This window comes from Mustela putorius, unplaced genomic scaffold, assembly GCF_011764305.1.
Source record: "Mustela putorius furo isolate JIRA1106 unplaced genomic scaffold, ASM1176430v1.1 tig00003869_pilon_pilon_pilon, whole genome shotgun sequence".
Lineage (NCBI taxonomy): Eukaryota > Metazoa > Chordata > Mammalia > Carnivora > Mustelidae > Mustela > Mustela putorius.
This window is the reverse complement of record NW_025422021.1, coordinates 11,095,769-11,121,927: the sequence shown is the minus strand read 5'-3', so window position 1 is coordinate 11,121,927 and position 26,159 is coordinate 11,095,769. Positions and strand designations below refer to the sequence as shown.

Below are 26,159 nucleotides of genomic sequence, written 5' to 3'. Positions count from 1 at the left end.
TTCCTCAAATTAATGTTTTCTGTTAATGAGTTGCCTTTGTGGAAGCTTAAAAAAAAAAACCAAACAAACAAGTAATTTGCCAGCGTGGCTTAGTCATGTGACAGAGTCAGGATTTGGATGCAGGCCTTCTGACTCCAGAGCTGACCCTTTTGAGATACTGTTACATTCTGCTGTCAATCTAGGTTCCAGGCTCCAGATGCTTAGCCCATGGCTTTTTCCTGCTCTGTGTTCTTTGTCACTGTCATTGTAACAAATTGTAAATCACAGCCAGCTAAGGAATAAACCCTGACTGGCATAAAACTGTCATCCTGTGATGGGTGGAAAAAATGTCAGCACTGAAGTCTGGGGACAAAGCCTCGTGGAGAAGATAGGTGCTCCCCTCTGTGTCCAGTGGGGTGGGAGCTAATATGGCTAAGGAGAAGGCAACTCCAGGTTGAAAGTAGAAATCGGTGGCTAGGGTGTCACTCCTCCACCCCACTACCTCCGTGAGCCTGTAATTGTGTACAGCAAATGACAGAAAGGAAATAGTCTTTTATGTCCTGGGGCTTTGTTCCCCTGATGGTGATCCTCTATTTTAATGCTGATAAGTACAATAGTGAGGATTATGCTCCTTAATTTAATTTGGCCCACATATGGCAAAGCTCTCCCTAGGCTTTTATTTGACATTCTTTAGCACAGCCGGCCTGTTGTAGTATAAAAAGAAGCCCCTATCCTATAAGGGAGGCAGAAGATTTCTGCCCAGCAGCTTGTAACACACCTCCGGAGAAGCTGCTTCGTGGGGGCTGCCTGAGTGAGGATTCAGACTCAGAGTGATGGGAATCGTCACGACTCAGGCAGCTCGAGCAGAGCTGGCACCTCGCGAGGGGAAAACGAGCACATATTTCTCCCGTGTGTCATCCTTGCAGCTCTGGGGCTTGGAGCCAATTGGGCTGACCTCAGAATCGATGAGCCAGAGGAACAGCCTCCCAGTCAGGGCCGACTGTGGGCCAGATTTTCATGTGGGCTGTGAAAGTACAGATTGCCACATCTCTTGACACACAGTCTGCGTGGGGGGTCATTGCAGAAATATGTGGCATCGCGAAGAAGATGAAACGAAACAACTTTTCTTACGTATCAGGAGGACCTTTCCTCTCCCACCCTTCAGTCCCCATGCTCGGTTTTCCTTCCACTTCCATTTCACCCCCTCAGGAGGCTAGTGCCCTCCAGCGAACTTTCTACCGCTGTGGCCAAGTCAATGCACTAAGGCATTAGAGGACCTTATGAGGACCCTGAAGGAGATAGGCAGTAGGCGTGGGAGCAGTGGTGGAGGCGGCGGCCTTCTTCGATGAAGCTCTGGTGATGTGAAAGATAGTCTGTGTGTTATCTCATCTGGGTGGAAAGCAGATGGGCCTTGGGGACAGTCCTGGTTTTAAACCTTAGTTCAATGCCTTATAAGCTGTGAGTCACTGGGCACATTCTTTCATCTTTCTGAACTTCAATATGCTGGGCTGCAAAACGGCAATGAGTGTGGATTAGAGATGATCTATGTAAGAGAACTAGTGTAGTTCTAGACATACAATGAATGCTCAAGGGATGAAGACTAGCTGCTGTTGCTTGTGGTGGTGGAAGTGGTAGCAATAATGGCAGTAATGGTATTTAAAAGGTTACTGTAGGGGCACCTGGGTGCCTCAGTCGGTTAAGCATCCACCTTTGGGTCAGGTCATGACCCCGGGGTCCTGGGATGGAGCCCCGTGTTGGACTCCCTGCTCAGCAGAAAGCCTGCTTCTCTCTCTCTCCCACTCGCCCTTCTTATGTCCCCTCTCTAATATAAATAAACAAAATCTTCCAAAAATAAATAAAGGGTCACTGTAAAGCTAACCTGATATGAAGGGTCAAAACCCCTCTGGCTTTGGTCTAGGGCTTTAGATTAAAATAAACATTGAGGATTCCAACACTTTAGAAACTTTGAACAATGCTTACTCTCTACTTTAACTTGAGAGCCAAATTTTATTTTTTTGTATTCCTGGCTGTTATCTCAGGGATAAAACTGAGGTTGACTTTGGGCCTGACTCACCCTTGCCAGTATGACCAGGATTCCACTGGCACACCCTTAAATGATAACTTTCAGAGCTTACTCAATTATTAGGTTCTTCTCTGAGTTTCTTGATTTTTAAAATATTAATTGGTCACATTCATTTTCAAAACCTTTTTGAAGCCAGAAACCTTATCACCAGCTAAAGAAGCTGCAGGGAAAAAATCTGTTTTGAGTTATATTTTTCCTTGTGGATTTGCCTATGGCTGTACATAAATATTTATCTGAACTATTTCAACAAACCTTAAATCATCAGTGATCCTTATGCAAAGGAGACTTTTAGAAGGATTATGGATGTCAAGAATGTCAGCAGTCCAAGTTCTCTTTATAGGACCAGATTCCAAAGATTGGAGGCCTCCTTTAAAATATTTGGAGCTGTTTGGTGGTTTTCAATATGTCTTTTGTTTTCCTGTTTCTGTATATCTGTTCATGCTGTTCCCTCTGAACAGAATTTCCTTGATAGTTCCTTCTTTACCTGTTGCTATATTACCCATGTAGGTAGCACCTCCTGGAAGGCCTTGAAACAGATTAGAGCTAGGAGAAGAGCATTCCAGGAGGGAAAAAGTGGTCCAGAGGCAGGATGTCGGGATGCTCTGGGGGGGTGAGGGGTCCAGCGGGATGAAGGCTGAAGGGGACAGGGTGGGGGTGCAGTAATGCAGAGAATACTGTAACAGGCAGTAAGGCAGATGGGAGCCAAGATGTGGGAGGCTTAAAAGATGCACAGAATATCAAATTTGGACCGTGTTCTATAAGCTGAAAGATATATACATACAGCCATTGGATAGAATGTGGTCTGCAGACATATTCTGTTTGGCCCAAACAATGTTTTTGAAAGTCTTAATTAGTTTCTAACATATAAAAATAGATTTCCTGGAACAATTCAGATTTCTGATGGCTTTTGAAAAATTGGGGTATCTAGCAGCAGCCTACCAGAACCGTGTAGAAGCTGTCTTTCATTGATACCTACTCATGGTCTGCTTAATTCATGGCCTGGCCCCATGAGCATCTAAGTCTGATTCCTGCCCAGTGTGTGCAGAGGCACCTTGCAGTCAGAGGAAGCAGTTTAGGTCACAGACTCTGCAGCCAAATTGCTTCTGTCTAGGCTCAGGTCTGTGTGTCCAGCTAGCTCCATGACCTTGAACAAGCTAGAGTGGATGTCTAGTCATGGCACCCGTCTCCTATGGCTGTTGTGAGAATAAAATATACGGAATGTTTAGAAGATTACCTAGTATGTAGTAAATGCACAAAAACGTTAACTGCTATTACTACATTCTACATGAGATAATAAACTCCAGGGTTGAAACGGTCACTCATTTCTGAGTGATTCCACTAAATCTGGATCTAGAATCATGGGCTATCATAAGCATAAAGGTAATGGATGAATGAATATGTCCTCTTTGAGTTTTTATTTCTGTCGGAACCAGAGGTAAACTTAATTAGTTTGACCTCAAGAAAAGCTTCTTGTTTATGTTGAGTTTGACTTGAATATAATAATTGATTTTTGATAAATTAGGGATCTGTCTTTCTCAGAAACCTAACAAAGCTAACAAAATAAGTGAAAGGAAAGTTAATATTGTCTCATTTTCTATGATGGATCTAACTGCCTAACTCAAAATAAAATCCAGGTCTGGGAAGATGCTTAATTATGTGTTTTGTTTCTTTTTTTTTTTTTTTTTAAAGATTTTATTTATTTATTTGACAGAGAGAAATCACAAGTAGATGGAGAGGCAGGCAGAGAGAGAGAGAGGGAAGCAGGCTCCCTGCTGAGCAGAGAGCCCGATGTGGGACTCGATCCCAGGACCCCGAGATCGTGACCTGAGCCGAAGGCAGTGGCTTAACCCACTGAGCCACCCAGGCGTCCCAATTATGTGTTTTCTTTATGAAGCTCATTTATTGGCAGGTAACTGTCTATGGTTAATATGTTAATTTAGGGTTGATACAGGGGCAGCTGGTTCACTCAGTTGGTTAAGCGTCTGCCTTCAACTCAGGTCATGATCCCAGGGTCCTGGGATTGAGTCCCAAGTTGGGCTCTCTGCTCAGCAGGGAGCCTATTTCTCCTTCTTCCCACTCCCCCACTGGTGCTCTTTCTCAAATAAGTAAAAAAATAATCTTTTTTAAAAAATTAGGGTGGGTTGCTAGAAACCAGATGTAGTAAACTTAAGCAGAAATGATATTAGAACACATTTTTGACATAGGTTCTCTGACCACCCTCCCCACATACATGAGATCCACACTTCAAGGCAGTGTTTTGCATCTGATATCTTAGACAAACATAAAGCATCTTCAGAAATGATTTGCGCAGTTTGGCATGAAAACCAGTGTTTGGTATGTTTACCATATCCTACGTATAGCTGAAGTTAAAACACGAACACATTTGCCATCAGCAAATGATGCTGTCAGCAAATGATGGCATGAGCTCTGCAGAGCTGACCTGCAAAGTTGGATTCACTTTTTCTCTGGAAAACTTGAACATTTATAGAGAGCTTTGGTCCAATGACATGTAATTTTTATTTGGATAAGTATCATTTAAAACTGAATCATGTATTAAGGTTCTAAAATGTTACTCTTTAACTTTGTACTTTAAATGTCAAATAGGTCTTTATAAAAAATCAATTTCTCTCTCTCTCTCTCTCAAAATCTCTCTCTCCTTATACAGTTGATACCTACACCTCTAAAGTCCTGGCTTCTCACCTAAAGGACAATTTCAAGTAATGACAAAATCAGGCAGATTCTTCTGACCATTTCATTACCCCTTGTTCCCATTCTACATTACCCATTTGTGAGTGTAGGAATTTCTAGAAATTCAGTATATCTCTGATATTTACTTTGCTTATATCCTAAACCATACCCTTATAATTCAGGCTCAGAATGAGTTTTTGGCAAAAACACCTTTTCATGTTGAACTTACTTTGAAATAAAGAAAAAAAACTTGAGAAAAGAAAACTTGCTCAAGTTGAAAATACTGTAGGAAACAAAATTTGTGTAAAAATGAATTCTGCATAAAAGTGTTTTATCAACAGTTAAGGAAACCTAGACCATAATCCTGCAGGTAGAAGGATTAACATTGTACATTTCCATAACCTTATTAATTTTATTTCATTTTCTTTTTCGGGTTGAAAGGAAAAAATAATCAGCGTTTCTGCTTCAAGTGTGTTTTGTGAATTCAGTGGCAGTTGGCTTCTACCTGTAGGGCGCAAATATTCCACTCTATTTCCCGTTAGCATTGCCCCAGTCACTTTAAACTAAGAAGAAACCTAAGCAAGTGTTCAACACAGAAGCTGTTGACAGTAGTAATACCACACTTTTTCTGTGTGTATCTCAGTGACTTCTCAGACTTGTCTCCTTGATGAGTAGACAAAACAGAAGGAGGGATGAATTTTCTTCTTTTCATCTGAATGGTGTAGGTCAGGAAGACAGGAATAGAGAGAGCTTTGGTGAAACAGGGCTCTAGCGACTGCTGTGATTGGGAAATTAGATAATAAACAGACCCTGTTACCAAGATTCTAATGGCCTAAAATCAACACAGTCTGGAGACACAGGCAGGAATGGCCTTCCTCGCTCTGGCCCAGACCTTCCCCAGAGAGCTCTTTGTGTCAACAAGAACAGCCAGCGCTCCTGGCTGTCTCCCAGCACTCAGAGTGGGGCTATCATTTTTGTTTGCTTTGCAAATATCTTAATGGGAAGTGGTTCAACACCACCTATGGGTTAATCTGAGGGGTTCTGCTTGGCAGCTGTTAGCTCTGAGAACCACATGGCTGCTCTTGGGTGGAGGGAGTCAGGCTGACGGGTAACTACCCAGCGCCAGGTTGAGGCATCTCCTTTGCTTATTGGATTTACAGACTGGCAGGAAGCACCTTGTTGTCTTTTATTTTTAGTTTGTTCCTCCTGGGAGCATAAGGATGTTATTCTCAGATCCAATTGTGTTTTTCCATCTCGGGCACGGCCATTGTCTCCATTCGTTTCACTCGCATGCTGCGTACTTCTTTCACCTAAGTGCGTTTTCATAGGATGTGGAATTTAATATTAAAAGTGGTGGTGTGGTGGCGGTGGAGGGGATGGTATTGTTGTAGGAAGAAGAATCTGGTATGTTAGCCTGCCAGGAGGGCAACACTACGGCCCTGTCTTCATGTGGGATCTAAAGACTGGAATGAACACAGCTTTCTTAAGAATCCCTGCTCTGCTGGTCCCTTCGCTTTCTCCTCTCTTCCTAAATTTGGCTTTCACTTGTCTTGACCCATGGGAATGCTTGCCTGGGTGACTAGGCCAACTCATGTTTTTCTGGATCTGTGTCAGTTGACATTGGCACAAATGAACTCTTTCTTTATGCTTTCCTCACTGGATTGCAGGCAGGGTTGGACGGTTGCCACAGGGCAGGTTAGGGAAGTTCCTAGACTGATGACAGACTTGTAGACAGGTTCCAAATGCCCCATTTGTAAAAATGCAGAAAGTTTAGATGACTTATAAAAGCTGGAACAAATGTCCAGCTACCCACAGTAACAGTGCAGACTTGCTTCTAAGACTATGTCCTTTCCTGAAGATTTCCACACTTTGTAGGGCTGCCTGGCACTTGAGAGGAAGGGCTCTCTACAGTCTACTAGACCTGCTTCTACTAAGGGAAAGATCTTGATGAACTTATTTTCTCCACTTCCTCATCTTTAAATAGAAGACAAAATGGTACAATGTCTACCTAACCAGGTCGAGAAAGTTCAATGAGATGACATATATAAAGTATGTGGCGTCTCATCTGACACATAAAAAGCACTCAAATAGTAAAGACGGAGTTATTATCACTCTCTCTGAAGCACTCACCTTTCTCTGTGTACTTTTTAGTGTTCTACATTCTTTTCTGGGCATTCATTTTGAAGCCTGTGATTCTTAACTCTTTAAAAATAAGCCAGTGCCAGGGTGTTTGGGTGTCTCAGTTGGTTAAGCGTCTGAATCTTGGTTTCAGTTTATGTCATGATGTCAGGGTTATGAGATCGAGCACCATGTCTGGCTCCATGCTCTGCATGGAGTGTGCATAAGATTCTCTTTCTGATCCTTCCTACCTCGCTCTCTCCTGCTCTAAAAAATAAATTAATTCATTAAGCCAATGCCAAATTGAGGACACTTTCAGTATCAAAGTAAATAATGATAATAAAAGACTATAATCTATTGAATAAATTAAGAATCCATTAATCCACACTGATAGAAAAAAAGGAAGGAAGGAAGGGAGAGAAAGGAGGAGGATGAAAGAGAGTAACAGTGTAAGCTTTTCTTTGCAATAAAATGTGAAACAAGAAATGTAAAAGGAATGATGAAAACAGAAAATCATTGTTTGGCAACTACCAAAATAATGATTGTTTCAGACAAGAATCATCAGTGGGTGCTAAAACCTGTAGATGAAAGTTTAAGGAATAACAAGCTTTTCACATACTCCCTGAGGAAATTTCCATGAGATACTTAGCAATTACAGTAGGGTGGGGGGTGATCTGGGAGACAGTGCTTTAGCCAAATGGTAAAAGTTAGCATCGCCTATAACTGGACAAATTAACAGCATGTGCCTCCTGATACAATGCACTGAGGAGAACACAACCTCACTCCTGTGGATTTCCTGACAAATGTACATAACCTGAATCTCATGGAGAAACAGCAGACAAACAGACCTCTTCCAAAATTACTAACCTGTAGGCTTCCAAATGAAAGACAAAGGACGATGAGGAACCTGTTCCAGATGAAAGGAGACTAGAGAAACATGACAACTGATTATAGTGTATGGTCCGGAATTTTTCTTTTCTGTAGAGGAAGATGTTGGGACAGATGGCAAAGTCTGAATGTTCTATACACTGGATGATAGAATGTATTAATGCTAATTTCTTGATTTTTTGGTTACTGTACTATGGTCATATGTGAGAGTGCCCTTGCTTTTAAGAAGCATGCACTGAAGTATTTAGGGATAAAAGAACATCAGATCCAACTGACTCTGAAATAGTTCAGAAAAAAATATGTATTTTTTTGTGTATATGAGATATCAGTATACATGTACCAAGAGAAAAGAGAGGAGAGCGGATATGGCAAATGTGTACATTGCTAATATTTGGAGAATCTGCTCGGGAATATACAGAATCACTTCTGTTGTTCTTTCATCTTTACTATAAATATGAAATTAAGTCAAAATAAAAAGTTAAAATTTAAAAAAATCAAGTCAGGGCTGCTTCCTGTTCTTTGGCTGGGCACTTCATCAGCCACTTTCTCTTTAGATCCCACTTTCTCTCAATCCAGACCGAAATGTGTCTTCACGACAGCATTGCCCTGCATGCTGTCTGTCCTTGAGCTTCCCCACTGTGACACTGCTGACTGCCACACTCTTATTGAGGCTTTTTCACCTGTTTTTTATTTTAATTCCCTGAACTGTTCCTCCCCACCCCCTGCCCCCTCCCTCATCTGTCTTTGGGCCTATCATTAAGACCATGCTCATCATGCACTTAATTTCAGGATTTTTTGCTTCTCATTCTCTGAGCCGAGCCTTGCTTCCAGAATTCAAAGAGGAAAACTGGGTTAAATATTCTCTTTGGGGAGTGTACTGGTGACGAGAGCATCAAGCAAAGGATGTGGATGTTAGACTTGTCTCTTGCTCTTCTTGAATTGAATAAGTCACGTCAGCCTTTCAGGCCTCAGTTATGCCACGTACAGCATGAAAACGTGTGAAGTTTCCTTTGTTTCCATGAGTCTGTGCCCTGGCCTAATTCAGTCTTCAAAGTGCTAGAACTGTAACTCAAAATTAACTCAACCCACAAGTCACCTTGTGACCCCACCCAAAGTAGAGACAGAGGTTCCAGAAAGGAAGCCACCCCAGATACCTGTCATTATCCTTCTCCCTTCTGTCAAGCCTGAAGTTTCCCCATTGAGGGACTTGTCTCTCCAAAGTACAGAATTATAAAGACTAATATAACACCTTGCTATGTGTGTGTTTCTAAATTCTGACCATACATATATCTCCCGATTCTTCTAAAATCCTTTTGTCTTATATTTACATTTCATTCTGCCTAAAAACACCTTCAGTTTGGCAAGAATTTTTATTCATATTTTCCTGATGAAGAAGGTACTGATTTGCCTGAGGTACTGATTTGCCTGAGTTAGAGTTGCCATATTTAGCAAATAAAAATGCAGGATGTTCGCTTAAATCTGAATTTTATATAAAATTTTTTTTAGTGTATGCCCCATGAAATATTTGAAAAAACTTATACCAAAAAAATTATTTGTTATATACTTAAAATTCAAAATAGACCATTAGGTGGGTGTGTTTTAGCACCAGCCCAAGTGCTCTGGAACTAATATGTCATGAATATGTACATGTATATTATAAATATATATCATAAAGTGTGTTGCTAAATATTACCAGTGTTTACAGTAGCCTTCTGGCCTCTACATGCTGTAACATGTAATTTTTTTAACCTATAGGAGCTTTCTCTTGAAAACATATCCAAAGACATCAATTCCTATTTATTTATTAAGGGCTTTATTCAGATATCATCTACTATAGCCATTCAATCTAAAATTGCAGACCTGCCTCCAACGCTTCTTATGCCCCTTTCTTGCTTCAATTTTCTTTGGCATTTCTGTTTAATGTGCTGGCATATTTACTTCTTTCTTTCTTTCATTGTCTGCTTCCCCCACTTGAATGTAGGTTCTTAAGAGGATAGGAATCTTAGATTTCCTTGTTATTGCAGTAGCCCCAATAATAGCAAGAGACAAAGGTACTCAATAAATATTTGTGGAATGAATGAATGATGTCTGGGAGGTCATTGACGATCTCTTATTGCCCTTGTAATGTATGTTGTATTTATAACTATACAGAATCTTAAGAAGTCTTTCCACCAAATTAGAATCTTGACTGTGATACAGTGTACATTATCTTAACGTTAATCCATGGATACAAGGTAAATAAAAGGTCAGCAGGTCAGGGATCAAGTTGTATCTCTAGATGGAGTTGGACTTAATTTAATCTACTCCCTGGAAAGTTTTCTAGAATTAAATATTAGTCACTATAAGCAACATTTGATATCCCAAATATGATTGTGGGACTATCTGAAAGAGTCCAATTAAAAAAAAAAATAGGTCCTGGAGGCTGCTGATTTGAGTTTGGAACAGGATGTCTGGATGCCACCTGTGCAGATTATTCAATCAACCCAAGCTTCATCTGTGAAGAGGGGACCCTAGTAGGACCTAGGCTGCTGGCCCTGACACGAGGATTAAACAAGATGATCCGGTCAGAGTCTCAGCACGGTAAAGTGTGTTCAGCCCATGGCTGCATTTCTTCAGGTCACAGTGTTCCTCCTCACTACAGCATCTGAATCCCATCCCTGGGTCTGAGGCCGGTTTTCTCTTAGCTCCCTTGGTTGCTGACAAAGAACTGAAGTAAGTTTTATGGGTTACTTTAAGTATGGGTTATTTTAAGGGCTCTTAGTTCAATGTCCTTTTTTCCAATAAGGGAAGCATTCTCAGCAGAATGAAAAAAGGCATGACAGCTGCCTGCCATAAAGTAGTAAAGGAGAAAAAAAAGAAATAAGAATACAAGAACTGGCAAATTAAGGCTGTCTGGGCTTATGGTTGGGGCAAAGCAATGAGGCAAACATATCAAATTTAAAGGACTCAGTGTGACTTGGGAAATTAGCATACGTACATACATCTAACTAGTAGTGCTAACTTCGAGCAGTGGCATTATGAAACATGTATCAGGTTTTTTTAGTCCTTTTGATGAATTTGTCCTTGAGCCATATTCTAAAACTTAACATAATTATGTGTCTAAGAACAAACAAATACCGATCTATTTAAGTAACTTACATATTCAACTTATTCAGCGGTGATACCGGTTGGGATACTGAGATACAGGGCATGCCTTCAAAATCTTTATGAAAGCTACCAAGTAGCCAAACCTAATGAAAAACAATACAAAAGCTGTGATCATTCTTTCTTGTTTCCCTTCTTCCCTGCAATACTGGTGATCTTATTTTTGTATGATTGTTCTTTGTTTTCACTTCTTCTGTATTCTTTGTGTTTCCTTCATGTTATATACCAAAGCCCAAGAATAATGTTTTCCTTCTTTAAGAATCAACAAATTCCTAAAGTATCCCAGTTAAACTAATAATGAGGTACACCTCCCGATTTTTTTGGCTAAAGAGGTAAGCAAAGATTAAAAAGACTGATAATCCCCAGTATTGATGATATATGGGAAGTGGGTCCTTTCATAGTTTTCAAGTATGAATGTTAGCTATTGTTGCCTTTTAGAGAAGATTTTGGTCATATAATTCAAAAGTTTTAAAACAGGTAAAGAAGGGGTGCCTGGGTGGCTCAGTGGGTTAGAGCCTCTGCCTTCGGCTCAGGTCATGATCCCCGGGTCCTGGGATCAAGCCCCACTTTGATTGGGCTCTCTGCTCTGTGGAGAGTCTGCTTCCTTCTCTCTCTCTCTCTGCCAGCTTCTCTGCCTACTTATGATCCCTGTCTGTCCAATAAATAAATAAAATCTTTTAAAAAAACAAACAGGTAAAGAATTTGTTTACCCTTTGACCCAACTGCATCAATTAAGATTCATCCAAGAAAATAATTACATGAGTATTCATAATTATATGCACAGAATAATTCACGATCCATTATTGATAATATCATAAATTAGAAGCAAATTTCTAAAAATAAGAGATTAATTGAATCATTTATGATAATTGCCCAATATAATACTATAAAGCCATAAATATGACTTACATGCATATTTACATATGTGCATATTACACAAAAGACATCAAAAGATGCTTGTAACTACCAAATGGAAGTTAAAATGGCAAACATATCATAAGCCTTTGTTTTTTAAAATGTATATTATATGCATAGAAAAACAATTGAAAAGATACATAGCAAGATATTAACAGGAGTTATACCTGTATATGGGAAACATCCTGAGCTTAATTTTCTTCTCCTTGAGTATCTATTTTAGATAGTACAACAATAAATACATGACTTTTTTTTATCAGAAAAAAAACCTTTTTAAATCAGAGAAAGAAAAAGGAAACATTTTGCCACCCGTTCTTTTAGTCGTTTACTTTGGGGAGAAAGTCAAAGATTACTCCACTTTCATTGATTAGTGATGGGTGAATATTCAGACCTTTTGGGAATTTGGAGCATTTTCATTACTAAAATATAAAGAAGAAAAGACAAAACTGATGAACACAGCAATAGGAACACCTCTGCTATCTCAAAAACCAAGTGCTTGTTCTTTGCTCTCCCTCCCTTAATCAGAATGTGATAAAGCTGACAGTCAGTAGTTGATCTGCAGACCCTTTTCATTGGTCAGGATGTGGCAGCAGATGGGTTAGTTACTGCACCAAGTTTTCAGTGTGGTTGTGCTCAGTAGATTGTGGAATGTACCGGGAGGCTCCAACTCGGCCCAGAGTGGAAGAGGTGGCCAGGGTGGGCAGAAAAGGCTCTTCTCAGGAGTGGACACCCAAGCTAAAGTGTGAAGGTGCAATGGCCAGACAGGAGACATGATTCCAGGAAAAAGCACAGAAGTATGACTACAGCCCTGAGGAGGTTCAGTGGGGGCTTGGCAAATGCTGATGTGTTGTGATGGTGGTGAAGAGCAAACAAAAGCATTGTAGGGGCTCCTGGGTTGCTCAGTCTGTTAAGCATCTGACTCTGGGTTTCAGCTCAGGTTGTTATCTCAGGGTTGTGGGATGGAGCCCCACATCAGGCTCTGCATTCAGCACAGAGTCTGCTAATGTTTCTCTCTCCTTCTGCCCCTTCCCTCCTCTATCTCTCTCAACTAGGTAAATAAATCTTAAACAAACAACACAAAAGCATTCTAGAAATCCTAGCTTTTTAAGTTTTATAATACAATATGCATTATCTTACACATTCTGGGTACCTTTAAACTTAATGTGATAATTTGTGTTCTTTGTAGAACATTTTGTCTTCCAATCCTCTGTGTCTTCAGAGCTGTTTAAACAAATACAAGCAGTAAGGAGAATATGCAGTGAATATCTAGCTGACACAGATTTGGGAGGAGTAGATGCACGGTGACAATACGGGGAGATTTGGATCTAGTACACCCACAACCCTCACAATGTTCAGGTGCCATGTAAGAACTAAATAAGAATGCTAGAGTGGCCAGTTGAGGTTCGATCTGTGGCCACTTTGTATCGAAGTCCTGTTAACACTCAGGTCAGCACAGGATCTTTTACAAAGGACAGTGTCCTTCGCTCTGATGTCATGTTTTAAATGTCTTTATTTACCTTACCTTGAACTTAATTGAAACCATTTGCAAAGATGTTTATGTTTTCTATTATCCTTCATGGTAATTTCCATGACTTATTTGTCTGAAATGTGCCTCCCTCAAGATTCATGCGGATCTTACAATATTAAAATATCTTGGTCTGAGCATATATTCTGGAGGGTGGATTGGCTGCTGCTGCTTGGGAACAAAAAATTGGCCTCTTCTTATTAAGAGCTCCATATACAACAGATTCTTTTTTCAGGGCTATCAAAGAAGCAGGAACAAATTTGCTTGGTTATGCTGATTAGCCTTTCTCCCAGGGCTGTCATGGATGACACGAATTTACGATGAGAACTACTCCCAAATCTAGAGACAGCAGGAAGCTAACAGAAATCAACCCACAATGAATTAGCAGCGACCTATCCTGTTTTGAAATTAGAATGTGCTTTCAAGTATGAACGACTAATGGATTTTTTCATTTGTCTACCAGCCATTCTAAATTGTAATTGATAAAAGTAAGACATAATCTTGCAGATTTCACCAACGTTAATAAAAACTGCAAAAAGAAATGTAAATGAAGTTTATAAAATAGAGGGTCAGAGTGTGACTAGTGTGTCTCTACTCCCACCCAGGAAAAAAGTTACTGATTCTAACCCAAAAGTAGAAAAAAGGTCAGTTACAAGACTAGATTAATTGATCAGTGCTCAAAGAGTACTCTGCTTCTTTTGTTTTAATTCTAATGCATAAATCTGTCTCCAGATTATTTCAGCCAACTAGTGAAGGGGAGAGTATGGTCCAGATTATACCACACACTGTAAAATCACACGCTGGCATTCTACTTTCCAAACATGACTCTTCTGAGTTTGGTTAATACAACTCATACAACTCCACTCTAAAAAAATCATCACCTCTCAGAGAACTGGCAGACTGAATTTTGGAGCCTATGAAAGCAGAGACCCAGTTTGGGAGCGTGGTGACTTCACTGAATGCTGCCAGCCCAGCATGACAAAGCCAGCTGGCCTCATGCATCCTTGCTGTAGAAGAGAAATGGTAGGGCATTCTCAGCAGCCCCACTCCCTTGAGCCAGCCGGCACCTGACTTCTCATCCAGTCACATTCTTTAAGAAAGAATTCTATGTGAGTTTTGTTTGGGGGGACTTTTCCAGGGAAGATGCCCAGCAGAAGCACTGTCATTGAGGAGTGAGATTTTTTCTGTCTCCCCAAGAACACACAGCTGAGTGAACTGATGGCAGCAAAGCAGCAGAGGGGCTAAGCCCTGGAGGCAATCTGCTTAAGACGTTAGTCATGGATTCTGAGAGGCTAGAGGAGCCCTTGGAATATGCAGAGCATCATATGTAGGTAGATATATGTCTATCTACATATGAATAGATAGATAGACATAGTCACTAATTCTGCTGTTTAGCATGTGATTCCTAATGGAGGCTGAGGATAGTATTGTATTTTTTAGTTTTCCTACAGATTCAAAATAATCTCACACTTTAAAAATGATTAAGTCCTGGGGCACCTGGCTGGCTCAGTCAGTAGAACACGCAACTCTTGTTCGTGGGGGTTGTGAATTCAAGTCCCACATTGGGCATGGAGCCTCCTTAAAAAAATGAAATAAATAAAAATGAATAATTCCTTAATATCATCTAATGCCCATTCATTGTCAAATTTCCAGCTGTCCTGAAAATGTCCCCTATACCTCTTTGTCCAGGCCAGGATCCTGTTCAGGTCATTACCTTGCATTGAGTTGTTATGTCCCTAAATCTCATTTAATAGAGAATACTCACTTTCTCATCACATTGACTTTTTAAGAGACTGAGCTAATTATAGCTCACCTTCTCTATTTGTTTGATTCTTTGTGGTCTTAGCGTATCCCTAGATACCCTGTGTTCTAGGTAAACTGGAAGATTGAAAGCTTTGATTACATTCAAGTTAAATGTTTTTGACTGAAACAAAAAATATAATTGTCAAATACTTCACATTGCCTCACACCACAAGACAATGTTGTCTAGGCATTAGTGGTGCTAAAACTAGTGCTGGATTAAGATGTACCCTTACCTTGCTCTCCTGACCAATTAATCTTCGGACTCAGTGTGGAGGTGCTTTGGCAGCATAGGACTGTCCCATTAACTATCAAGCATTTCTCAGAAGGTCTAATGAGCTCTTGATAATCCTTGCCTAATTCAATAATTTCCCTTTGGAATCCCTTTTTCTATGTCAGCAGGTTTTATGCTGTGCTGTTTTTTAACGTTTTTAGTTTAATTCTGGTTAGTTAAAATACAGTGTTGTTTTAGTTTCAGGCGTACAATATTTTAATTCAACAATTCCATACATCACCTGTGCTCATTAGGACAAGTGCCCTCCTTAATCCCATCACCTCTTTAACCCATCCCCCCACCCACCTCCCCTCTGATAACTATCAGTTTGTTCTCTATAGTTAAGAGTCTGTTTCTTCTCTCTCTCCCTCTTTTTTTTTTCCTTTGCTCATTTATTTTATTTCTTAAATTCTTCATGTGACTGAAATCATATGGTATTTCTTTCTCTGACTTAGGTTGCTTAGTATATACTCTTTAGTTCCATCCACATCCTTGCAAATGGCAAAGTTTCATTCTTCTTTATAGCTGAGTAATAGCCCATTATGTATAGACACCAAATTGTCTTTATCCATTTATGTGTTGATGAACAAGTGCATCCATAATTTCACTATTATAAATAAAGTTGCGATAAAGATAGGGATGCACGTATCCCTTTGAATTGTTGTTTATGTATTTTGGGGGCAAATACCCAGTAGTGTAATTGCTAGATTGTAGAGTAGTTCTATTTTTAACTTTCTGAGGAGCCTTCATACTGTTTTCCACTGTGGCTGTACCAGGTTGCATTCCCACCAATAGTACAGGAGAGATCCTCTTTCTCCACATCCTTGCCAACACTTGCTATTTCTTGTTTTTGATTTTAGCCATTCTGACAGGTGTGAGATGATATCTCATTGTAGTTTTGATTTGCATTTCCCTGATGTTAAATGATAATGAACATCTTTCCATGTGTCTGTTGGCTACCTGGATGTCTTCTTTGGAGAAATGTCAGTTCATGTCTTTTGCCCATTTTTAATTGGATTATTTGTTTTTTGAGTGTTGAGTTGTGTAACTTCTTTGTATATTTTGGATACTAATCTTTTATTGGACATGTCATTTGTAGATATAGTCTCCCATTCTGTAAGTTGTCTTTTAGTTTTATTGATTGTTTCCTTTGCTGGGCAGAAGCATTTTATTTTGATGTAGTCGCAGTAGTTTATTTTTTATTTCATTTCTTTTGCCTTAGGAGACATATCTAGAAAAAAGTTGCTATGCCCAGTGTCAAAAAAGGTTACTGCCTGTGTTCTCTTCCAGGACTTTTATGGTTTCAAGTCTTACAATTAGGTCTTTAACCCACTTTGAATTTATTTTTGTTTATGGTGTAAGAAAGTGGTCCAGTTTCTTTTCCACATGTTACTGTCCAGTTTTCTCAACACCATTTGTTGAAGAAATTGTCCTTTTTCTGTTGGATACTCTTTCCTTCTTTGTCAAAGATTAATTGATCAGATAGTTATGGGTTCATTTCTGGGTTTTCTACTCTGTTCCATTGGTCTCCATGTCTGTTTTTATTCCTGTATCATACTGTTTCAATCACTATAGCTTTGTAATATAACTTGAAATCCAGAATTGTGATGTCTCCACCTTTGCTTTTCTTGTTCAAGATTGCTTTGGCTATTCAGGGTCTTTTGGGGTTCCATATAAATTTTAGATTATTTGGTCTAGTTGTGTGGAAAATGTTGTTGGCATTTTGATAGGAATTGAATTAAATGTATAGTTTCTTTGTGTAGTATAGAGACTTTAACAATATTTGCTCTTCCAATCCATGGGCATAGAAATGTCTTTCCATTTCTTTTGTCATCTTCACTTTCTTTCATCAGTGTTTTATAGTTTTCAGAGTATAGGTCTTTTACCTCTTTCGTTAAGTTTATTCCTAGGTATCATTATTTTTGGTACAATTGTAAATGGGATTGGTTTCTTAATTTCTCTTTCTGCTGCTTCATTAGTGGTGTATAGAGGTGTCACAGATTTCTGAACATTGATTTTGTATCCTGTGACTTTACTGAGTTTATCAGTGCTAGCAGGTGTTTTGTTTTTTTTTGTTTTGTTTTGTTTTTAAGAATCTTTCAGGTTTTCTATATATAGTATCATGTAATCTGCAAATAATGAAAAGTTTTACTTCTTCCTTTCCAATTTGGATACCTTTTATTTCTTTGTTGACTGATTGCAATGGCTAGGATTTCTAGTAGTATGTTGAATTCAAGTGGTGAGAGTGAACATCCATGTCTTGTTCATGACCTTAGGTGAAAGCTCTCAGTTTTTCACCCATTGAGGATGGTACTAGCTGTGGGTTCTTCATATGTATAACCTGTATTATGTTGATGTATGTTCCCTCTCAACCTAATTTGTTGAGGTTTTTGTTATGAATGGATGTTGTACTTTGTCAAATTGTGGTGCACTATTTATGCACTAGTTATGATATGAACCAAGTCATTAGTTTCTTGATCCTTGATTCCCTCACCTGTAAAATGGGTATAAAAATATAACCAATTCACATGGCTGTTAGAAGTGTTATATGAAATGACCATGTATCCATTCTTTGACCGATGCCTGGTGAGATATATGCATACAATAAGCATTGGTTATTTTTTATTATTGTGATTTTCCTTATTATTGTGCTTGTTACTTATTTCATTAAGTGACAGCTTATGGAGCATTATCATTGACTGCCAGTCTCAAGTCCTTGAAGCAGATGACAAAATATCAGATAAATTGCTGCAAAGGAGTTGAGGCAGTTAGACTTTTGAAGAAAACTATACCATTTTTTATTTTATTTTTTAAAAAGATTTTATTTATTTGAGAGAGAGAGTACATGCACGAGCAGGGGGAGGTTCAGGGGGAGAGGGAGAAATAGACTCCCTCTGAGCAGGGAACCTGATGAGGGGCTCAATCCCAGGATCCTAGGATCACAACCTGAGCCAAGGCAGACACAACAGGCTTAACTACCTAGGTGGCCCATAATAGCAGATTGGGATTTGTTTCAAATAAGGGCTGCTCAGATTAGAATTTCCTAAGGCATGTTATAGGAACCAGTAGGCCCCCAACATATTCCCTGGGAGAAGGGTGCCACTCTAAGATTACATCTGGGAAATGCTGTGTGTTGTTTTCTACTGGTGGAGTTTCACTGTGCATGGCATTAAGCTAAAGGTTCTGGAAAGCCTCTTGAGAAAGAAATCTGCTTTAGTTTGGGCACCTGGGTGGCTCAATGGGTTGGGGCCTCTGCCTTCGGCTCGGGTCGTGATCCCGGCATCCTGGGATCAGGCCCCGTGTCGGGCTCTCTGCTCAGCAGGGAGCCTGCTTCCACCTCTCTCTCTCTCTGCCTGCCTCTCTGCCTACTTGTGATCTATGCCTGTCGAATAAATAAATAAATAAATCTTAAAAAAAAAAAAAAAAGAAATCTGCTTTAGTCGAGTATTTGCTTAAATTAGGTGTTTTCTAATCTGTTTGCCTATCATTACTACCCATCCCATCCTTGCTTTTATAAAACCAAAGTAATACATATAAACGTTGTATTGAGCTGCCTTAGATTCTCCCAAGGGCTTGAACGAGGAGGGGCTCAGACTGCTGAGCTGACCCTCAGCGGAGAGTTGGAAGATGTCTGCCCCTGGCTTTTGGATCCTACAAAGCCATACAAGTGAGCAGAGTTCTTAAGAGGTTTCATTTCCATGTTGGGGCTTGTAGGGTAGAAATTAGAAAGCCCATAGTAATGTGACAGCTAACCTCTCTTCCTTCGATTGTCTTCAAACCTTTCCAGGACTCACTCCTCGAGGACCTCAGAGTCCATCTGTCATTTAGGTGTCCCAGAACCATTGGGACTTGCCTAGGTTGACAGGAATGAGTTCCTTGGTCTGATGCACAGAAACCAAAAGGTATAGAGGGTGTCAAGTTTCAGAGGACAAAGGATTTGAAGTCAGACCAAAAGGGGTCAGTGTTTTAGCTCTGCCAGGTAGTAACCTGGTCCCTCGCCAAGTTCCTTACCCTCTCTGAACTACAGTTTCTTCATCTATATAATAGGAACAATTAAAGCACTTAGCTCAAATGGTTGTGAAATTCTCATTAGATTATAAAAGCATTTTTTAAAATATGAAGTGTTATTTAAAAGCTCATTATGTGCTATGGTGAGTGTTGTGAATTGTGTAAGACTGATGATTCACAGACCTATACCCCTGAAACAATACGTTATATGTCAATTTAAAAAGGGAGGGGGATAAATACATAAATAAATAAAAGCTCATTTATTTAATGTTAATGTTAAGGGTATTCTTGCTGATCTTCATATTTGAGGATCTACTAATCATTCTTTTATTCATTCAACTTGTCAAATATTTATTGAGCACTTTGCAACATACCAGCTCCTAGGGTTAGGTGCTGATGGAGAGTATAGAATAAAGCAGCTCCGATCCCTGCCTTCTTGGAATGTACATTCCATAGTGGGAGACATATGATAAACAAATATGTACACAAATAAGTGCATCATTATAGTCTCCTGTTTCCAGGTACTGATGTGATATATATTTTTTTAAAGATTTATTTATTTATTTGTCAGAGAGAGAGAGGGAGAGAGAGCGAACACAGGCAGACAGAATGGCAGGCAGAGGCAGAGGGAGAAGCAGACTCCCTGCCGAGCAAGGAGCCCGATGCGGGACTCGATCCCAGGACGCTGGGATCATGACCTGAGCCGAAAGCAGCTGCTTAACCAACTGAGCCACCCAGGCGTCCCATGATGTGATATTTTTTAAATGAGATATTGCTTATACTCTCCATATGGATGTATTTTGAAGGTATTATCCATGAACTGTTCATAGAAAATACAGAAAATGAATTTATCAGTTTCAATAGAGAATACAATTTTTAATATAGAACTAGAAGATACCTTAGGAATGGTTTATCTCAATCCCTTCATTTTACAGATGATGAAAATTAGAAACCAGAATACTGTAGAAATATCCCCAGTCTGTGTGTGTGTGTGTGTGTGTGAGAGAGAGAGAGAGACCAGGGATCTTGACACAGGAATTAGAACCCAGATTTCTTTTCCCCTAGTCAGTGCTTTGCACTCTGCTGGGTTCTATCTGAAAGGGCCAGCTCATATTTTAACAGTGAGTAATAATTACCACACTTTTATACAATGGCTTTCAATTACTAGAAATTAGGGATACAGTACAATTGGTTTTTCCAAACTTTATTCCATAAAACATTAGTATTTTAATAGGTGTTTGTAGATTATCATTTTTTAAATTGCTTGATCAAATTAGTTTGAGAAACTACACCCACCCTCCAACCCTGCCTTTAGGAATCCATAAATGAATGTTGTGATAGTAAAAGATTATTCCTGAACTGAGAAAGCCTCTTAACTGTACAACTCAGTATTTCCCATACTTATTTGACTACAGAATTTATTTTGAATTATCTAACAATTTGATTACAGTGTGCTGGCTGGGAAGTACAAACTTAGCATCAGTTTTGTTGACTTCTTGGTAAAGTCTGTGAAAGCCCAATAGTGAACTAAATTGTATCATACAACTTTAAAAAGGGCAGCTACTACAGTCTTAGAACCTCAGGCTGACTAGGACTATAGCAGTAATACTTAGTAGGATGCATTTTCTTCAGTTGACCATGTCCTTTTAATTGAGGACCAGAATGGAAAATAATGGGAACATAGTATGTTCTGATACCTCTTTGGAGGAAAGCAATCCTCTTTAAGTTCTTAAAACATGATTTCAGGTCTTTTAAAAATGATTATTTTTCTTTTTAGGCATCCACAAACCCAGTGTTCTCCAAAAGGGTGTGATGTCTCCGCAGGACATTCAAATAAGGTAGCTGGACACCTTGATTCCAAAATGACCGTGTATCTTTATTTCAGACTTGTCCAAGTCGATGGTTGTGAAGCCTGTCTGTGGCTGCTTGGTCAGGTCATCCAAACATGAAACTGTTAGTCATATTTTGAAGTCTTTGAGACAAAAGCCCAGCTTGCTAAAGAACTTTGGTTCAGCAGAGAGACAGGGAGGTACAGTGAAGAGAGAATCAAAAGCCTGGAAATTTGCTGCTGAGAATAAATGCTAGCTGCTCCCTGAGGTGATTTGTCTGTGCACTCCACTCTCTACAGATGTTAGAGCCTCTTTTTGAGTAAGGACCCGAGGTTCTTTGGTAGCACTTTGATATCCTGCTCGAATTCAATATGTGAAATGGAGGCATCTCTCTGTGACTTGGAGCCCACAGCAGGCTTTGAAGTCTGATCCAATTTTTGCTGCCTACTATTTGATGTTGAAAGGATGAAATGAAGAAAATGTACAGTTTTTGCCAGTAACTCTGCTGAGCATATGTAAGATTAAAAAAACAAAATCCTTTGGATGATGTACTTAGAAATGTTAAGTAGATTAATACCTTCCTATAGGTTTTCTTTTTTCTTTCTTAGGGATAAAAATTAAGTATAGGAGAAAATCAGCACATAGCTGTTTTTTATATTCTGGACTATAATTAATTTAAGAGAGGGCTAAGTTGACTTGTTCAGGGGAAGAAATAAATGAATTAAGCAAAAGGTGCTGAGACTCTGCTACTAATTGTCCCAAGGAGAGGACCTCCACTCAATTCTCATGCAAGACAGGGGCAACTCACATGACCCAAATATACTTAGCTTTTTCCACATATCATCAGGGTTAAAGGTCCCTTAGTTAAATGGAAGCTATGTCCTTGACGCTGCTTCTTCTTCTTTGCGAAGCACTCCATTTCTGGGACTGATCTGCTATCTTCTCGGACATGCCATGCTGCCCCAGGTTGCCCAGGACCAAGTCCCTCAAAAGGAGCCCCTACAAAGCTTGGTAAGAACATTTTGAATTGCATGCTGCTTCTCTCTTTTGCATACTTGTGTATTTTTTGATGAGTTGGTTAGGCAGGACTATCTAAAAAGTAGGACTCAGTAATATGACTTAATGTTAGCGAAAAATTCAGGTTTGTGCAGCCTTTAAGGCTGGAAGCAAAACATGTATTAAAAGTAGCCATGGGACACCTGAGTGGCTCAGTGGGTTGGACCTCTGCCTTCAGCTCAGGTCATGATCTCATGATCTCATGACCTGGGGTTGAGCCCCGTAGCAGGCTCTCTGCTCAGGGGGGAGCTTGTTCCCCCCTGCCTCCCCCCACCCGCCTACCTCTCTGCCTACTCGTGATTTCTCTCTCTCTGTCAAATAAATAAATAAAATCTATTAAAAAAAATAGCCATAGAGAGCCTGGATGGCTTGGTTGGGAGATTGCCTTTGGCCTAGGTCATGGACCCAGAGTTCTGGGATCAAGCCCTGCATCAGGATCCCTGCCGAGTGAGCAGGGAATCTTCTTCTGCTTCTGCCTTCCACCCCATCTGCTTGTGCTCTCCTTCTCTCTGTCAAATAAATAAATAAAATCTTAAAAAAATAAAAATAAAGGTACCCATTTACTGCCTCCTCATGCCACTCAAGTTTACTTCTCTGAGGGAAGAAAGAGAATATCAAAGACCATTATTTCCCTTAACCTGTTAAGAGCCTCAAATTAGGAAACTGCCTCGCAATTTCATTTTGTCAAAGGAAAGACAGACAACTGGTCAGCGTCCAGTGGAACAGATCATTTTGGGTCAAAATCTAGGGCTTGTAAAGAATATGGATTTAGAGAGTAGTTCTGCTCTTTTGGCAATACATTTGGCAATTCTTTCAGCAAGAGTACACACATCTTGCCACACTCCTTTGTGAAATAGCAATTTATGGCCCCCTTTCTAAATTTTTTGCTTCAGAATATGGTGAAAGTTAGTTTGGGGTTTATGTGTGGCTATAATGTGTGGTTTATGTGTACTTCTGGAAGATAAAATAGAAGCATTATTGTAAGAAATACTTAAGAACCAGAAGATACTAAAAGCAATGTGGATCTTCCAAAGAAAGAAACTTTTTCAGCTTAAAATACTGACATTACACTCAGTATTGACTTCACCTATTTTTCTGGAATATCCAATAAATTCTCAGGTCTCTCCAAATTTCTTCTTAGCCTGTTTTTTAGTAACAAAGTAGTACAATATGAAGTGAAGAATGTACAATAAGTGTGTTAGGACTTCAGTCTATATGGAACTTAGGCTCTTGGAGAGAGACAAGAGAGGATGAGTGTACTATAGCAGAGCCTTTTAAATGGGTATGCAGAAAATGATAAATCTATCAAAGGGAATATTAGCCCCACAGTGTTCAGTGTTCCCACACAGCCAGATGGTGTTCAGGAATAAGGCCACAATGAGGTAGGGATAGGAGTAGTACAAAAAAAGAGGGAAATTTAGGGAAAAGACAGTGTGGTAGAGCAGAATCCATTATGCAAGAATTTGGTTGGCATTTGTCTCTATCCAAACAGACAATCTCTACCTTTTAATTGTATTGTTTAGACCATTTATATTTAATGTGATTATTGATGTATTTTTGCCTTAAATCTTACCATCTTGCTGTTTGTTTTCGATTTCTCCCATCCAATCTTAGTTCACTTTTGACATTCTATTTTAAAATATATGTAAAAAGAAAAATTTTAAGTATGATTGAGTAGCCAAAGGCACAGATTCTAGAATGAGACCTGCCTGGATTCAAATCTCTGTTCTCCTGTGTAGTATTAACTGAGTTATGAAACAAATCCCTATCTCAGTACTTACACATATCAAATGAGGAAATGGTAATTCATAGCTGAGGGGTTATCCTCAGGATCCAATGAGCTGGTAGTACAAGCAAAGAGCACAGCATGGTGTCTGGTTCATGACAAGGTACATTATTTCAGCTGTTGCTGTTGTACTCATTGCTATTGATATTATATAAATGCAAATTTAATCTATAAGTATGAAAAACAGAGAAATACAGTTCTTATTGTAAGGCACTAAATTTTGGTAGGAGTCTATAGGAAGTAAAAATATATTGTATTTTGAGTTAACTATTAAAGAGATTTGTTGGATTATAATCATCTTTCTTGGTCTTTAGGGAAGTATTTCCAAAGTCAAGCTCACTAAAAAGCTACACATCTGACTTACTATAAGTGGCTCAGATGCACTTTCCTGTCACACTTGTTTTTTCCTTCCAATCTGGATGGTTTTCTCTTGGGTTTGCCACTATCACCATTACTTCTCCTTACACTCTTGTAAATAGCATCCAAAGTAGTCTTCCTGCTTCCATTCTTTTCCTCCTTCAACTTATCTTCTGCACAGATATCTGAGGAGATTTTTTTCTTTTTTTTTTCTTTTATTTATTTGACAGACAGAAAACACAAGTAGGCAGAGAGGCAGGCAGAGAGAGAGGAGGAAGCAGGTTCCCCACTGTGCAGAAAGCCAGATTGGGGGCTCAATCCCAGGACCCTGAGACTGTGACCTGAGCTGAAGGCAGAGGCTTAACCCACTGAGCCACCCAGGCACCCCCTGAGGAGATTTTCTAAAGCATACTCTGATACTAACATTCCCTTCCTCCATATTCCTCCATGGCTCCCCATTGCTTCAGCATCAGCTCTAAATTTCTCGGTGTGACATTCAAGGCTATCTCTGGTATGGTCTTAAACTTCCTTTCTAGCTCTATCTTCCACTGATCTTTCTTCCTCATTCTTTGCTTCATAATATCCAAACTGTTCTCTGTTCTCCAAGCATACCTAGTATGTCCTTCCTCTCCTCTGTGACATGGCTCACACAGTGCCCTCTGCCTCATCTATCCTTCTTCCTGTTCACTTTCAGTCCTTCCCATTCTTTTTTTTTTTTTTTTTTTTTTAAAGAACATGAGTTGAGAGGAAGAGGGAGAGAGAGTCAGAGGAAGAGGGAAAGAGAGAATCTTAAGCATGCTCCATGCCTGGCACACAGCCCAATGCAGAGCTCAATCTCACGACCCTGAGATCATGACCTGAGCCAAAATCAAGAGTTAGATTAGGATGCTTAACTGACTGAGCCACTCATTCTCCCTGGTCCTCTCCATTCTTGATTCCCCATAGTTCAAGGGAGTCAAGACTCCCTTGACTCTTCTTTTAGTACTTATCACATCCTGCCTTACATTATATTTTCATTCATCTACTAGATTTTAAACTCTCTGGGATTTTATCTTTTCATTTCTGTATTCTCTCCTCACAGCCTAGCCTACATCTTTTTTTTTTTTTAAGATTTTATTTATTTATTTGACAGACAGAGATCACAAGTAGGCAAAGAGGCAGGCAGAGAGAGGAGGAAGCAGGCTCCCTGCTGAGCAGAGAGCCCGATGCAGGGCTCGATCCCAGGATCATGGGATCATGACCTGAGCTGAAGGCAGAGGCTTAACCCACTGAGCCACCCAGGTGCCCCTAGCCTACATCTTCTAACTGAATTCTTGAGCATCCAAAGCCGTGATGAAATATAATGGAAGCAAGAATGTAACGAAGCTCTTGAATGAGGCAGAGAAAAGTTTTAAAATGTGCTTCTAATAATCCTGGAATAAAATTAATGTCTCTTAGTCACCCCCATATAGGATAGTATACCACTAGATCAGGTTAAAGTTATCCAACCTGTTTTATTTTGTTGCTGTTGTTTTGAGTGGGGGAAAGAAAAAGGTTTAGGCAGGAAAATGCATTATGTAGAAAGTAGCAAAGATGGATCAAAGAGCAGAAGCTCTCCAGTTATATGTTTTCAAGGTTATCAGCTGCAGAAACAAGAGTATATTCTGTAAGAAACATTTCAGCAAGTTATACTTTTGCGTTTAATTTTTTGCCTTGAATTACCCATTGTT

General features: G+C 39.6%; 1 protein-coding gene across 1 annotated transcript in view; it reads left to right on the top strand.

Moving 5' to 3' along the window:
• MYO3B (myosin IIIB) overlaps positions 1-26,159 on the top strand; it is a 186,356-nt gene that overhangs the window by 78,332 nt on the left and 81,865 nt on the right. Inside the window, exons 11-12 of the mRNA XM_045066728.1 lie at positions 21,200-21,260; positions 22,163-22,262. Coding sequence (XP_044922663.1) covers positions 21,200-21,260; positions 22,163-22,262 — 161 coding nt within the window. The remainder of the gene's footprint in view (positions 1-21,199; positions 21,261-22,162; positions 22,263-26,159) is intronic.